The sequence below is a fragment of the Babylonia areolata genome, chromosome 18 (genome assembly GCF_041734735.1).
Source record: "Babylonia areolata isolate BAREFJ2019XMU chromosome 18, ASM4173473v1, whole genome shotgun sequence".
Lineage (NCBI taxonomy): Eukaryota > Metazoa > Mollusca > Gastropoda > Neogastropoda > Buccinidae > Babylonia > Babylonia areolata.
This window is the reverse complement of record NC_134893.1, coordinates 60497233-60511690: the sequence shown is the minus strand read 5'-3', so window position 1 is coordinate 60511690 and position 14458 is coordinate 60497233. Positions and strand designations below refer to the sequence as shown.

General features: G+C 42.3%; 1 protein-coding gene across 3 annotated transcripts in view; it reads left to right on the top strand.

The window, feature by feature from the left end:
- The window catches only part of LOC143292960 (voltage-dependent L-type calcium channel subunit beta-1-like), a 54624-nt gene extending 40842 nt beyond the window's left edge, over positions 1-13782 (top strand). For all 3 annotated transcript variants that reach the window (XM_076603682.1, XM_076603683.1, XM_076603684.1), the window contains 6 exons: positions 105-235; positions 388-527; positions 942-1054; positions 4728-4879; positions 5438-5533; positions 7229-13782. In XM_076603682.1, the coding sequence (XP_076459797.1) occupies positions 105-235; positions 388-527; positions 942-1054; positions 4728-4879; positions 5438-5533; positions 7229-7681 (1085 nt within the window). In that variant the 3' untranslated portion in view covers positions 7682-13782. The remainder of the gene's footprint in view (positions 1-104; positions 236-387; positions 528-941; positions 1055-4727; positions 4880-5437; positions 5534-7228) is intronic.
- The last annotated feature ends 676 nt before the right edge of the window (positions 13783-14458 follow it).

The following is a 14458-nucleotide window of genomic DNA, read 5'->3' as shown; positions in this document are numbered from 1 at the left end:
AACTTTACGGTACTGTGGTGTGTAGGATTGTGTAGGATGTGCTGTGTATGTAGGATGTACTGTGGTGTGTGATATGTGCGTAGGATATGATTTGGTGTGTTCAGGAATAGAAGAAACCCAGAATGGTGTGGAGAGTAATGTTGGGGAAGACAGTGACAGTGTGGGCAACTCCAAGTCCAGCAAGATCAGCGTTACACCACCCACCAAGGAGAAGCGGAAACCTTTCTTCAAAAAGGTAACTTTTTCTTTTACTTGAACTGTCGCTGTGGTAGATCAGTATAAATTCTTGCTTCGCATGATCCTGCTGTAGTTGTCTTCTGTGTATGAGCCCAACTGAGAATGATGTGAACTTTATCAGTGATTTGCATTTGCGGTTTTTGTGTGCAGTCAGAAAGTATACCTCCCTATGAAGTTGTGCCTTCCATGCGTCCTGTTGTGTTGATTGGGCCCTCACTCAAAGGCTATGAAGTCACAGACATGATGCAGAAGGCACTCTTTGACTTTCTCAAACATCGCTTTGAAGGAAGGTTGGTCCCTGTGTGTGCTTCTTCACCTGTTCACCACTTGATGAGAACTACTTTCAGAGTTTTGAGCAGGAGGTAGCATTTTGATGTGAGACATAAAAACTAAAATTCTTATTGAATACTTTCTGCATACAAAACAAGCACATGAAAACAAGTTTTAAACAAAACATTCTCTAGACAAATACATCTCAAGTACTTTGCAACAAAAAACAAAGAAGTTTTTATTGACAAAATCCTGTGGAAAAATAACATTTTGCAGCACTGTTGAAAGGGAAGTAAGTTTACATTGACAAAATCCTGTGGAAAAATACATTTTCCGGAACTTTGCAATGGAAAACAAAGAAATTCTGTTGTTTGCATTTGTAAAGGCTTACAATTTACCACTTCACACAACTCACAGTGGTTATATTTGTGCAGGATAATAATAACCCGGGTCACTGCTGATATTTCGCTTGCCAAGCGGTCCTTGTTGAACAACCCCAGCAGACCGACCATCATGGAGCGTACGAACCCACGCTCCTCAGGACTGTGTAAGTCTGGCACATTGTGACCACTTTATGGGCTGTGAGGCATATTTGACACATTTTCTTGGCTATGAAAAGGCATCTCTGAAGATGAATTGAAGCAGTAGGATGATGCTGTATAATGGAATGATAAATTGAAGCAGTAGGATGATGCTGTTTAATGGAATGATACATTGAAGCAGTAGGATGATGCTGTATAATGGAATGATAAATTGAAGCAGTAGGATGATGCTGTATAATGGAATGATGAATTGAAGCAGCAGGTTGATGCTGTGTAATGGAATGATGAATTGAAGCAGTAGGATGATGCTATTTAATGGAATGATAAATTGAAGCAGTAGGATGATGCTGTTTAATGGAATGATACATTGAAGCAGTAGGATGATGCTGTATAATGGAATGATAAATTGAAGCAGTAGGATGATGCTGTATAATGGAATGATGAATTGAAGCAGTAGGATGATGCTGTGTAATGGAATGATAAATTGAAGTAGCAGGTTGATGCTGTATAATGGAATGATGAATTGAAGCAGTAGGATGATGCTGTATAATGGAATGATGAATTGAAGCAGTAGGATGATGCTGTGTAATGGAATGATGAATTGAAGCAGTAGGATGATGCTGTATAATGGAATGATGGATTGAAGCAGTAGGATGATGATAAGTAATGGGATGATAAACTGATCAACTTGAAAGTGAAAGTAAATATGGGTCAATAGTCTGTAAGAGCTCTTTTAATAGATGTTGAACTGATTGGGAGGGAAATGACTGATTTGGGGGGAAATGAATACTTTATTTTACTCACTGATCTGACATTGAATTCGCTGTTATCAAAATAATGTACCTGAGATGTATAAAAACAGTATCACTTTTCACCTTGGGTGAACTAGGATTTGCCTGGCCCTGATTCTTACTGTCACTTGCTATGGAAACTTTTTGATTTCTGCAGATGATTCAGTCTTTTATCTCAGTCTGATTGATGTTGTCTTCTTTTTTTTATTTATTTATTTTTTAAGTGGTTATCTGTAGGACATTCTTGCTTAGTCACATCTAATTCAGGTCACACAGTCGATGTCAGTTGTTTTTCACATCACCTTTTTACTTTCGTTTCCTGATTTCAGCTGGCTGAAGAGACTGTGGTGGAGTTGTTAGCTGATGAGAAAATATGGGACAAACTGCATGAAATTTAGTTCAATTTTTTGTTTGGCAGAAACGGGGAAACAGTTCTGTTTTTCGAATGATGGGTTTAATTTTGTCACAGTTACGGCCCTCGAATATATCACAGTATCGACCTCCAGCTACTGAATCTTAAAGGTTTCAGTTAGAAATGAAATATAGCAAACCCACCTTGCTCTTAACTGCATGAAGAGAGGAAATTCCTGCTGGTCAATTTTTTGCAGTGGTACAGACTCGGAAGTTTGACATTCTGAACACACATCCTGACATATCATTTTTTGTGTGCGTAGTGAACATTGTCAGGGCAGCTGCTTCTGTGATCCCAAAGGCACCTGTTACACAGAGGTGCAGGCAGTGTCTGCCATGTTGTTTCATTGGCTTTACTCCCTCATTGATTAGATTTGAGCAGTGCTGGTGACACTCATGTTGCTGAACTGGTGTGAAGATGGGCGGAGGCAGCATAAAGCAGTCAATCAAATCCGCTTAATTTCCTCATAAAAATACAAGGAAAACTGGCTTGTGGGTGACAGGATAAGGTGAGAAAGTACAGCATTAAACCAATGTTTTACATTAATAGAATTGTAAAAGTTATATCACACTCAAATGAAAGAAAAATGATACTTAAACCACACATTAATTTTTTCTCTCTCACAATTTCTTGCAGCTTCTCCACCTCTGATCGCCGTCTTACTTCCTCCCTTCCAGCCCCCTCCACTAGCACCCCACGCACAGGTCCCATTCCTTACCATCTCTCACAACTGCTACACGTACTACTCCATCATTTTGAAAATTCAGATACACCAATAATAACATTTTTAGTTAACTCCTTAAAATTAATGAAAGTATATTTCTCCCATAAAAGAAATTTTATCTAAATGAGCGAAACCATTAATAAAATATGTTAAAACACACACACGCACACACACACGGAGGGTAATTTCTTACAGACTCAGCATGTTTTAAAAGGCAGGATACTTTATTGGTGTGAATGGATGGCACTTTAACCAGTGATGTTTTCCATGTGTATTGGTGTAAATGGATGGCACTTTAACCAGTGATGTTTTCCATGTGTATTGATGTAAATGGATGGCACTTTAACCAGTGATGTTTTCCATGTGTATTGATGTAAATGGATGGCACTTTAACCAGTGATGTTTTCCATGTGTATTGGTGTGAATGGATGGCACTTAACCCTTTGAGCCCTGAGTTCCTGAGCAATTTTAACCCTTCTGCCTGAGCTCCTGAGCCAAAATTTGCAAATAATTGGTATTAAACCCTTTGAGCCCTGACCACTGCTTTACCGGTGGCAGAGAAAAATGACATAATGCCTGGCCACCGGTTGAGCGGTGCGTAAACACTTGAAGCGTGCAGAGTCTCAACCTGGCCTGTCAGGGCAGAAATCAGGGACAAAACGTGCGAGAAAACAACTGTACACAACGCAGCAAGTAATTGATATGCTTGATGATTTATCAGAAGTAGAGTATGACAGTGATTACTCAGATAGTGAGGTGGAATTCGAATCGGATGATTTTGCTACAGATAGTGATGTTGAAAATGAATCTGAGCATGCAGAATCAGTATCAAAGGAGGTGTGTCAGGTTGAGACTCTGCATGCTTCATGTTAGAAATCGATCTTTTTTTATCCAAAGCACATGCACAAAACACAGTGAGGAGGCGTGGCAATGTTGGTACTGCGTTCGCTGACGTCGGAATATTACGGTTTTTCTGATTGGCTCTTCAGTATAAGTCAACCAATAGCAAAACACGACACAAGTGTTTACACACCGCTCAACCGGTGGCCAGGCATTATGCCACCCCTCCCCACCACTGGTAATGCGGTGGTCAGGGCTCAAAGGGTTAACCAGTGATGTTTTCCATGTGTATTGGTGTGAATGGATGGCACTTTAACCAGTGATATTTTCCATGTGTATTGGTGTGAATGGATGGCACTTTAATCAGTGATGTTTTCCATGTGTATTGGTGTAAATGGATGGCACTTTAACCAGTGATGTTTTCCATGTGTATTGGTGTAAATGGATGGCACTTTAACCAGTGATGTTTTCTGTTTGATTTGGTGTGGATGGATGGCACTTTAACCAGTGATGTTTTCTGTTGGATTTGGTGTGGATGGATGGCACTTTAACCAGTGATGTTTTCTGTTGGATTTGGTGTGGATGGATGGCACTTTAACCAGTGATGGTTTCTGTTTGATTTGGTGTGGATGGATGGCACTTTAACCAGTGATGTTTTCTGTTTGATTTGGTGTGGATGGATGGCACTTTAACCAGTGATGTTTTCTGTTTGATTTGGTGTGGATGGATGGCACTTTAACCAGTGATGTTTTCTGTTGGATTTGGTGTGGATGGATGGCACTTTAACCAGTGATGGTTTCTGTTTGATTTGGTGTGGATGGATGGCACTTTAACCAGTGATGGTTTCTGTGTGTATTGGTGTAAATGGATGGATGGCACTTTAACCAGTGATGTTTTCTGTGTGCTTCCAGTGGAAGTTCAGACAGAGATTGAGCGCATCTTTGAGCTGGCAAGGACCCTGCAGTTGGTGGTCCTGGACTGTGACACCATCAACCATCCTTCACAGCTGGCCAAGACCTCACTGGCTCCCATCGTGGTCTACGTGAAAATCTCCTCTCCTAAGGTGCACCATCAAATCTTGTTTACTCTATTTCCAGGGGGTGGTGACAGTGTAATCTGGCTTCTCTCAGTGTTACTGTTAGGAATTATGTGGCCCTGTGCGTTTGGAATGAAAATTGCATTTTTTAGTGTAAACAAAGTGAGTCGGTGTAATAACTATGATTCTGTCCATTATAATTGTGTGTATGTCTGTGTTGGTGTACCATACCTTTCGGCCAAGATGCCACCACAGTGCATGAGGAGCTCCCCTTGAATTTAAAGAAAAATGTTATTTTGAACTTGCACACAGCGACACATCCAGTTAGTTGCATCTGCCATAAAGTCCCCCATTATGGCTCTGCTGACAGCAGATGTTATTTTCTGAGTACTGATGTCATCTTTGGAAAACTGGATTAGAACCTGACTTTGTGTGCAAGTGAATTCCTTGTGAACGTGCACCTTCAATTATATTGACTTTGTTCTTTAACTGAATACTTGAGTGATTGTTGTGTGTATGTGTAGATGTTGTTTATCAAGTGTTGTGATGTCAGTGGTGTTGATGTGGTGTGTTGGTGTGTGCCAGGTGTTGCAGCGACTGATCAAGTCGAGAGGCAAGTCACAGAGTCGCAACATGAACGTTCAGCTGGTAGCTGCAGACAAGCTGTCGCAGTGTGCTCCAGTAAGTGATGCATGTAAACACCTAGTTTGCTGCTTTCGGCTTGGGACATTGTTTCTTTTCCAAAGTATTCTTTTCATGGCTGCCTCTCTCTGTTTTTTTTCTACTTTCTCTTTACTTTTCCATGAAATAGTATATTTAGGATTGAAAAAAATTGCTCACAGAGCTTATGTTTTCTTGTCGAAATGTTTTATCTGCTGAATCTTCTGTTCATACAAGCGATGTTCATTAAAGATTTCCCCTGACCCACTTTCCATGAACTGAGAGGAACGAAACTTGGCACAGTTCTCAGGCTTTCTTTACATAGAACTTTATAACCAAGGGTGACACACTTCTCCCATTGCTTTATGCAACTGTGAAGACCTTGCTTGTAAAAATCTGCAGGTTGCACCAGAAAACACGACTTGACCTTGGAAATAAGCGTTTCATTGTCTGGGAAGTGCTTGCCATTCAATAATGGCTTCATGGTTGGAAAGAGGTCAAAGTCAGATGGTGTGAGGTCAGGAGAGCAAAGTGGGTGGGCAAGGATTTCATAGCCACATGACTGCTTCCATTTGGGCAACATGCAAGTTGTGGTCAGGGACGCTGTCTTGCAGAGGCAGACACCATTGGTCAAAATGCCACTCCTCTCGGCAATTTCTGCAGCAATTAAGTGTAGCATGTCCCAGTAATTGTGGTACCCTTTGCCAGGAAATCCATAATCACTACTCTGCACCAGTCATAACTGAACATGCCCTTGCCCGCTGAGGGTTAGACACGTGCCTTCTTCAGAGGTGATAAGTCAAAATGCTTCCATTGCTTTGACTGGGCTTTAGTCTGTGGATCATAGTGATGGACCCATGTTTTGTCCTGCATGATTCGTCTGTTGAAGAAGTCCTGGCTTTCTTGGCACATGGCCAGAAGAGCCTGGAAGCACATGACTTGTTCCTGCTTCTGGAAAGGTGTGAGCAACCAGGGAATCCATCGTGCAGACAACTTCCACACGTGCAAATGGTCATGGATGATTATTTTTTTTACACAGACCCCACACTGATCTTGACATCTTGGGCTAGTTGGTGAACAGTTACGTGGCAATCCTCCAAATAGTGGCCTCTACTTGCCGGATTTTGTCTTCATCAGTGGCAGACTGTGGTCACCCGGGGCCGTTTCTAACAATGTCGGACCATACTTGAACTGACAATGCCAGTGCTTGACCACGTATTATGATGGGGCATCCTCCCCATAAGTAATTTCATTTCATTGAATGTCTCCCTGGGTGTGCGGCCTCTCAAGTTCAGAAACTTGCATTCAAGTGGCTCCTTTGTCACACCTTACGCCGCCATAGCACCTGTAAAAGAGAAACTGTTACAAATTCAGAGATGCAAATTACCACGTAAACCATAGAGATACGTATTATTATAAATGTGCAGTTTCAGCCTCCTACAATAACCTGGAGTAAGTCAGGGCAAATCATTGATGAACATCCCTGGAAAGTCATAGTTTTGAAATGAAGTTAAATAAAGGAGGTTGTCAGTATAGTTAACTGAAATATTTTGTTGACATAATTAACTTTGGTATCTTGTTAGTTTTGTTTAGTTTCTTGTTTGTGCTGTTTACTTTGGTTTCATCAGTGGAACTGACACAGGAGCAGAGTGGTTCAGTGGTGGGCAGGGAGTGTGAGGGTTGTGTGGTGTGGTGACGGAGGGGTGTGTGTTGCAGGAGATGTTTGACGTCATCCTGGATGAGAACCAGCTGGACGATGCCTGTGAGCACCTGGCGGAGTTCCTGGAGGCCTACTGGCGGGCAGCCCATCCCCCCTCCATGACCCAGCCCTCTCCCCACACTGTGGACGGCAACCTGGCATCCCCCTCCAGTCCTGACCCCCTGTCCCGCCACAACACCATCCCCACCCACCCACACAGCTTCGAGCACCACCCCCATTCCCCGCCCGATCAACTCAGCCCCCAAGGTTCGGATATCGAGAGGGACTCGAATCATCGTCGTACCTACCATGGTGGCAATGCAGCTGATTATAACACTTACTCTCGTGAGCGTGATGGAAGAGAGGGGCATTCCCATGACCGGCAAGGCCGGGATCATGAACATTTAGACTCTCGGGACAAGCACGGTTTTAAGTATCCACCTAGACGCCAGGGGAGTATAGACATCTAGCAGACTGATGCAAGCTAAGAGAGAGCATGTGCATTTTCATACCAGTTTGGTGTTCTGTAACACCCTAAGCTTTTCCACCACCTTCACCACCTCCATCTCCCTTCTCAGTGGGCCTTGCTGAGTCAGTCCCATGGAATCAGGTGACCTAGAATGGCCTTGCCCCTTCCTCCATGACCTCCCTGTAGAGTCCCGGTAAGGGTCACCTCCTGATTTAAAATCGGGACGAGAGCAGCTGACCTACCTTGATGGTGGTCACCAGCGGGCAGTCCTAGCAGCCCTGGCTTGGGGCCAAGTGTCAGGGTCAGAACAATGAGGTCAGAGGCTGTGTGATACAGTGTGGTGGCTATGGTCTTTCCTTCACCATCTCCAGGAGGATCAGTGCAGGGCCCTGTCCTGTTGCCAGTGGAAAGCTGGGAGGAGAGCCAGGTGGACATGTGCTGCCATGACAACCTCCACCTGCTGTCCTGTGATTTGCTCAATTCTGGCCCCCTGTTGTCAGCCCCACTTCCCATCAGACACAGCCAGTAGTTGTCAGAAAAAAGATCAGTGCCGTTCCTTGTCCTGTCTGACAACCTTAGCAGCATAGTGCTCCGCAGAGGAGGTTGTCCAGTGAATCTGACGTTACTGAAAAAAAGTGTTAACACCAACCTCTAGTCACACACATGTCGGCAGCGTTTCTCACTTGTATACATCTGCTGTTGTGAGGCCAGGATCAGAGTTAGTCTGGAGGGAAGCTTTCTTTATGTGAGGAGACTGAACAGGTGCAGAGAGTGAGCTGAATACATGTGAAACAGAGCGAAGAGGGTGGGTTTCTCACATAACAGGGGAGACCAGCTCAGCTGGAGGTCTTCATTGACCTCTGCACTCCTTGTCCATGTGTGTGGTGTGAATGAGAGAGTGGTTGTGATGACAGCGGCAGAGTTTAAAGTTGCTTGACAGAGAGGATGTTTTGTTGCAAGTGAAAATGCAGGTTTTGTATTTTTTCCCTTTGTCTTGGTGTGTGCTTCATCACTGCTCTGAGTTAATGCTTCAATGTGTTGATGACTGAGTCTTGTCCACACGTGAAACCAGTGCCCATGCATTTGCAACACCTTGTGTCAAGTGCTCTGCCGGTTGTTTTCATTTTGATTGAGCTTCTTCACATTTCTTTTGTAACATTTTGTCATTTGTTATTTTTGAAAACCATTTGATGGAGCGTTTTGTTGAAGTATACTTTTATCTCTCTTGGCCAATGCAGGCATTGACAGGAGAAGGGTTTTTACCAAAGAGTTCAGTGGAAACGTCACTTTCTGCTGCTTGCGGTGTTGAACTTGTCTTCAAAACATGGTAACTTCAGTCCTTCTGATTTCAGCTGTTTGTATGCTGGTGGCTGTTGTGCCAACTTGTTTGGATTTTATTTATTTAGTTTGGTTTGTTGGTTGGTTTGTGAGTTTTCCCGGTTTTGTCAGCACAGTATTGTCAAACAGCTGATCAGAACATTAATCATCAGTTTTCCAATTCTGTTCGTTTTTTCAGATTAGAATCTTTGTTTTCCCCCATTTTTGAAGGTCAGTTCAATGTGAGTTGTTTTGAGAGAGTGATGCTGTGTTGTCCCTCTCACTGGTACTGTTGTTGTGTTTCCAGTAGACACGCCCACATCCATGCAGTCACAAATTTACAGCCTTCATGGGTGCCTTTCCAACCAGGTTGTTTCCCACATGTACAGCCCCATCATCAGCTGCTGCTGCTGCCTTCCCCTGACTGCCAGTCCCCCTGGAGTGTAGCCGTGCACACCTTGTGTTGACTGACCGCCCCTCTGGCACCGACACCACACAATGATACACTCACATCACATGCTGTTGAAGGGTTTAAATTTGTGATTGAATGAACAAAGTCTTTTCTCCTTGTCAGACAAATGATTCATTTGCTAAAGATCTGAAAGGTGAAGTGTAGTGTTAGTCAAAGGTTGTATGTGTTTGACTTCCTGTATGGTATTTATTTCAATTTTGGATGTAAGCTTCCTCACTCTCTCTCCATTTCCTTCTTGGTTTAACTGTAGCTGTCATTCTTGAACACCGTCTTGCATTTTTTAAAGTAATCCAATAACAAAGCAGTTGCTCCATGTACAGTTTTACAAAGGAGATAAATTTTTCATTACATTAGTTGTGGTCAAGAATCTTGAACCTTTAAATTCCATGAAGCAGTTTATGCTTTAAAAAGTGTCCAGTTACACTCAGTGTTCATTACAATCATTTTCTTAACACAAACTATTGCCCTTTTCTCTGGTGTGATCAATGCTGTCCACAAGGACTGATACTCTGGACAGAAACTGACTCATGTCTTCGGCTGTTCCTGTCTTCATTCCACTCTTTTGCTGCCACCTTCTACCATTGAAACTTTTTACCCACTCCTGATTTTAAACAAAAAGGAAGAAGGGATTTGAATGAAACTGGAGTTTTGTGTGTATTGTATCCAGTGCATGTTGGATGGTATGTTTGCATGATATTGTCTGTTGTTTGCTCCCACCTTCCCTGATGCATGCTACAGGATGGTTCATAAAAGGGGCAAAAGTGTCAGTGTCCTTTGTTGAATCTTGTGGTGAATGTCTCTGTATTCTCTTCTTCATGCCTGTCTGAGTGCTCTCACTCCTTTGTCCTTTCTTCATATTATCTTTTGTTTCAGTTCTGTTTGTTTCTTTATTTAAAAGGCTCTTTTTCTCCAGCTTGTGATTGTAAGATGAAAGGACTGTTTTGTACCATGTCTTTCAATTTTGGTCAATAATAACACACCACTTGGACCGCTGTGAGTGTGGTTCCCCCACCCTGCCAGCTTGTGGCTGCTTTTCAGTGTGGGCGTTGTGGTAGTCGATGGAATAATGACCATATTAGGTTGGACAGTGCAGCACTTCTCTTACTGGTGTTGGCATTCAAACAAATATGAATTTACAGGACTATTTCTGGGAAGAAATCTAACCCTATGTGTGGCCTTCAGTGATAAGCTTTAAAACTGAAAACAATGTATCAAGGACACTGTCAGACCTATTATGATTTTGAAACATTCAAGTTGAAACTTGAAATAGAAAGTACAAGGGATACAAATTGCTTACCGCCTCAGTCTCTCCTTAGCATTCACCAAGCCACTCACCTCAACACACACACTGCACATGTACATGCATGCATACCCACTCTACACACACATGCGCACACACTCTGTCCATGTATGTGATCACTGATTTTTCAGTCTGACACATAGAGCCAACACATGCTTTTATATCTGAACAGTTTAAGGAGGGAGTATGTGCCTGTGATAAGTTGCTGTTGCTGATTATTGAAGAAAGAGTAGACCTTTTTTTTGACAACCCATTTTTGAAACATATGTAAAGATGGTTAAGGTAAAAGTCCCGTAGCCTTTACAGTCATAGGGGTAGTGAATTTGTACTCACTGTGTCTATGATTGTCATGGCTTGTCACTTTAACTCTCTCCAGACGATGGGCCCCAATCAAGGCCCTATTGTTTACAACTGTTTCAGACGAAGGAGCCTGATCAGGGCTTTATAAAGTTTTGAATTTTGGAGTAGTTGCATAATGATGTCATATGCTAAGAATATCTTAACTAACCTTTCCACTTTCCACTGTGACCAATAAATGCAAAGTGTGTTGCTGTGCTTGCGCGCAGGAGAGTAATTTTTTGGTGACTGGTTCACATGAACAGTGTGTCAATAGTGGCATCTAACCCAGTTTCTTCTCAGTTACAAGGCAGACAACAGAATTAGATGAACAGGCCCTATAATTTCTTCTCAGTTACAAGGCAGACAACAGAATTAGATGAACAGGCCCTATAATTTCTTCTCAGTTACAAGGCAGACAACAGAATTAGATGAACAGGCCCTATAATTTCTTCTCAGTTACAAGGCAGACAACAGAATTAGATGAACAGGCCCTATAGGAGCTATGTAGTGCTCTGAGTTCAAATCTGTTTCAAACTCTTTTTGTGCTTTCCTGGATTCGTTTACAAGTCATCAGTCTGCAAATTTCGAATAAAATTTATGGATACTTTCATCATCTTACTTGAAGACAGCTTAAGAAGGGAGGGGATTTTATATTTTGTCCCCAACTAACTCATCATGTTACTGATCAGTCTGGAAACTTTAAGTTTATAACTTCCGACATTTGTTTTTTGGTGATTTTATTTCTTACCCATAAAAATATTGTGCGGTCTGTGGGTGAAGTCAGGGGAGATAACTGACAGTAATGAGTAAGTGAGCAGTTGATAATTGAGACCAATATTGTGTTCTTTAGAAATGATTGCGTAAAGGAGGGAAAAGCTTAAAATCACTAATTTGATATAATAAAAATTCAGTTTATGATTAGAGAACTGAAAAAAAATCCTTTGTGTTCAGCTTGAGAAGCATATGTTGATTCTATCTTGATGGTATCGCCATGCTGTTGTACAGAGCTGAACAGAAGACAAGTTTTTAACAAGTAATGTTTCCTAGTCACAGTTCAAGACTGAAACGACTGTTGTGACCAAAGTTGGGAATGAAGTAATGAAGGAGTCTGTCACATACCACACTGAACAGGGAATGTAACAGAGTGCTGGTCATTACAGTCTTTAATTTAGTATGGACAACATGTCTTGTTTTAAACTACTAACAAAATTCATACAGTCTGTCACAATATGAGCTTGGACTTCTTTTTGCACTTCTTTTGATATATGAATATTCAGCACACACTGCACACATTTTTAATCATACATTATTTTCCTTTTGCAAACTTTCTTGGTGCCACACTTGTATAATTATTTTTGGTTCAGTGCAATGCATTTTGCCTGCATTTTGGATATATAGCCAATTATGTAAATATATCAATATTTATATCCCAAACTTTTCAAGCTTTATTAATATTCAGTGTCCTTAAGATTATGTTGAAACTTGAAGATCATGTGTGTTAGTGATACATTTTGGGCTGTGTGCAATTTTGAACTACTGTCTAATGTCGGACAGTTATTATTTCAGAGTCTGAAAGCTGTGTTCAGGTTATTTAACTGGTGGTAACCACTGCCCATATTCTGAATCAGTTGCTTTTAGTTTTCATCAACTCAAATTGCACATTATCTATTATCACAAGTAGTGGAATGTGTCAGCAATATAGTTTTTGGTATATTTATTTTGGATATTTATGGTTTGACAAATGAGAGACTCACAGCATGTTTTTATTGACATGTGTACAGTTTGAGTTGAGTTGTGTGGGTCATTGAGCTGAAAATGCTCAAAGTGAAGGGATGAATCATTTAGAAGGAACTGGACAGGTATCACCAGCACACTGATGATTGTATTTTGCATTTTATGTTACACAACATGAGTCCTGGTACAGGATTTATACCACAGTATCTAAAGACTGAGGCTGCGAATTCAGAACTGGATAGGAGAGACTTCGTAAATAGTTTGTGTTCCAGAAAGGGGGGAGGTGAAAAAGGAGGTTAGTGTGTGTAAAATGTGAATTTTACTCTGTGTTACCAAGACTGGAATAAAAGGGGGCTCTGTGTTATTTTTTGATGTGTCTCTACCTCCATTTGTACATGACATACTCAGCGAAGATGTGATCACTTCTTCTTCAACCCCCCCCAACCCCTCCATCCCCACCCCATCATTTTTCCTTTCCTTATTTTTTTCCCCTCAGTAGGCATTTGAATAAAAGTGAAGATTCCTACTGATTTTTTAGGCTTTTGAAGAAAGAAAGTTCCCAGAAGAAGAAGAAATAGATGTTTTGTGGCCGGTGTCAAGTTCAGTCGCAGTGTTCCCCTTCCTATCCCTGTACCACTCATTTTGATTCTTGTTCATTTGTTGAGAGACTCGGTCAGTGTTGTTGGCGCTAACCTTTTGTTTGCACCATCAGTTTGCATTGTAGGAGCATGCAGCCTGCCTTGTAACATTCTGTTGACACTCCCTTCCCTGTTTTGTTTTTATTTGTTCTCCTCCATTCCCCGTCTGGGCTGGTTTGGCCTGGGCTGTGATGACTTCAGTTGTGTTGTTTTACATGTGAACATTACAAAGGGAGGGTTCTTGATTTTCACCACCTCTTCTTCAAGTTGTTGGATTTGTAAATAAAAGTTTTTATCTCCTACCGTGTCTTATGTATGTTTTATGTGTGGGTTACACTGTGTTGTTGGTGATGTATGGATGTGTCCCTTGTGAGGGGATGTATGGATGTGGCCTTGTGGATGTGGCATTATGAGGGGATGTATGGATGTGGCCTTGTGAGGGGATGTGTGGATGTGGCATTATGAAGGGATGTGTGGATGTGGCCTTGTGGAGGGATGTATGGACACGGCCTTGTGGAGGGATGTATGGACACGACCTTGTGGAGGGATGTGTGGATGTGGCCTTGTGGAGGGATGTATGGACACGGCCTTGTGGAGGGATGTATGGACACGGCCTTGTGGAGGGATGTATGGACACGGCCTTGTGGAGGGATGTATGGATGCGGCCTTGTGGAGGGATGTATGGATGTGGCCTTGTGAGGGGATGTGTGGATGTGGCCTTGTGGAGGAATGTATGGACACGGCCTTGTGCAGGGATGTATGGATGCGGCCTTGTGGAGGGATGTATGGACACGGCCTTGTGGAGGGATGTATGGACACGGCCTTGTGGAGGAATGTATGGATGTGGCATTTTGGAGGGATGTGTGGATGTGGCCTTGTGGAGGAATGTATGGATGTGGCATTTTGGAGGGATGTATGGATGCGGCCTTGTGAGGAGATGTGTGGATGTGGCCTTGTGGAGGGATGTATGGATGCGGC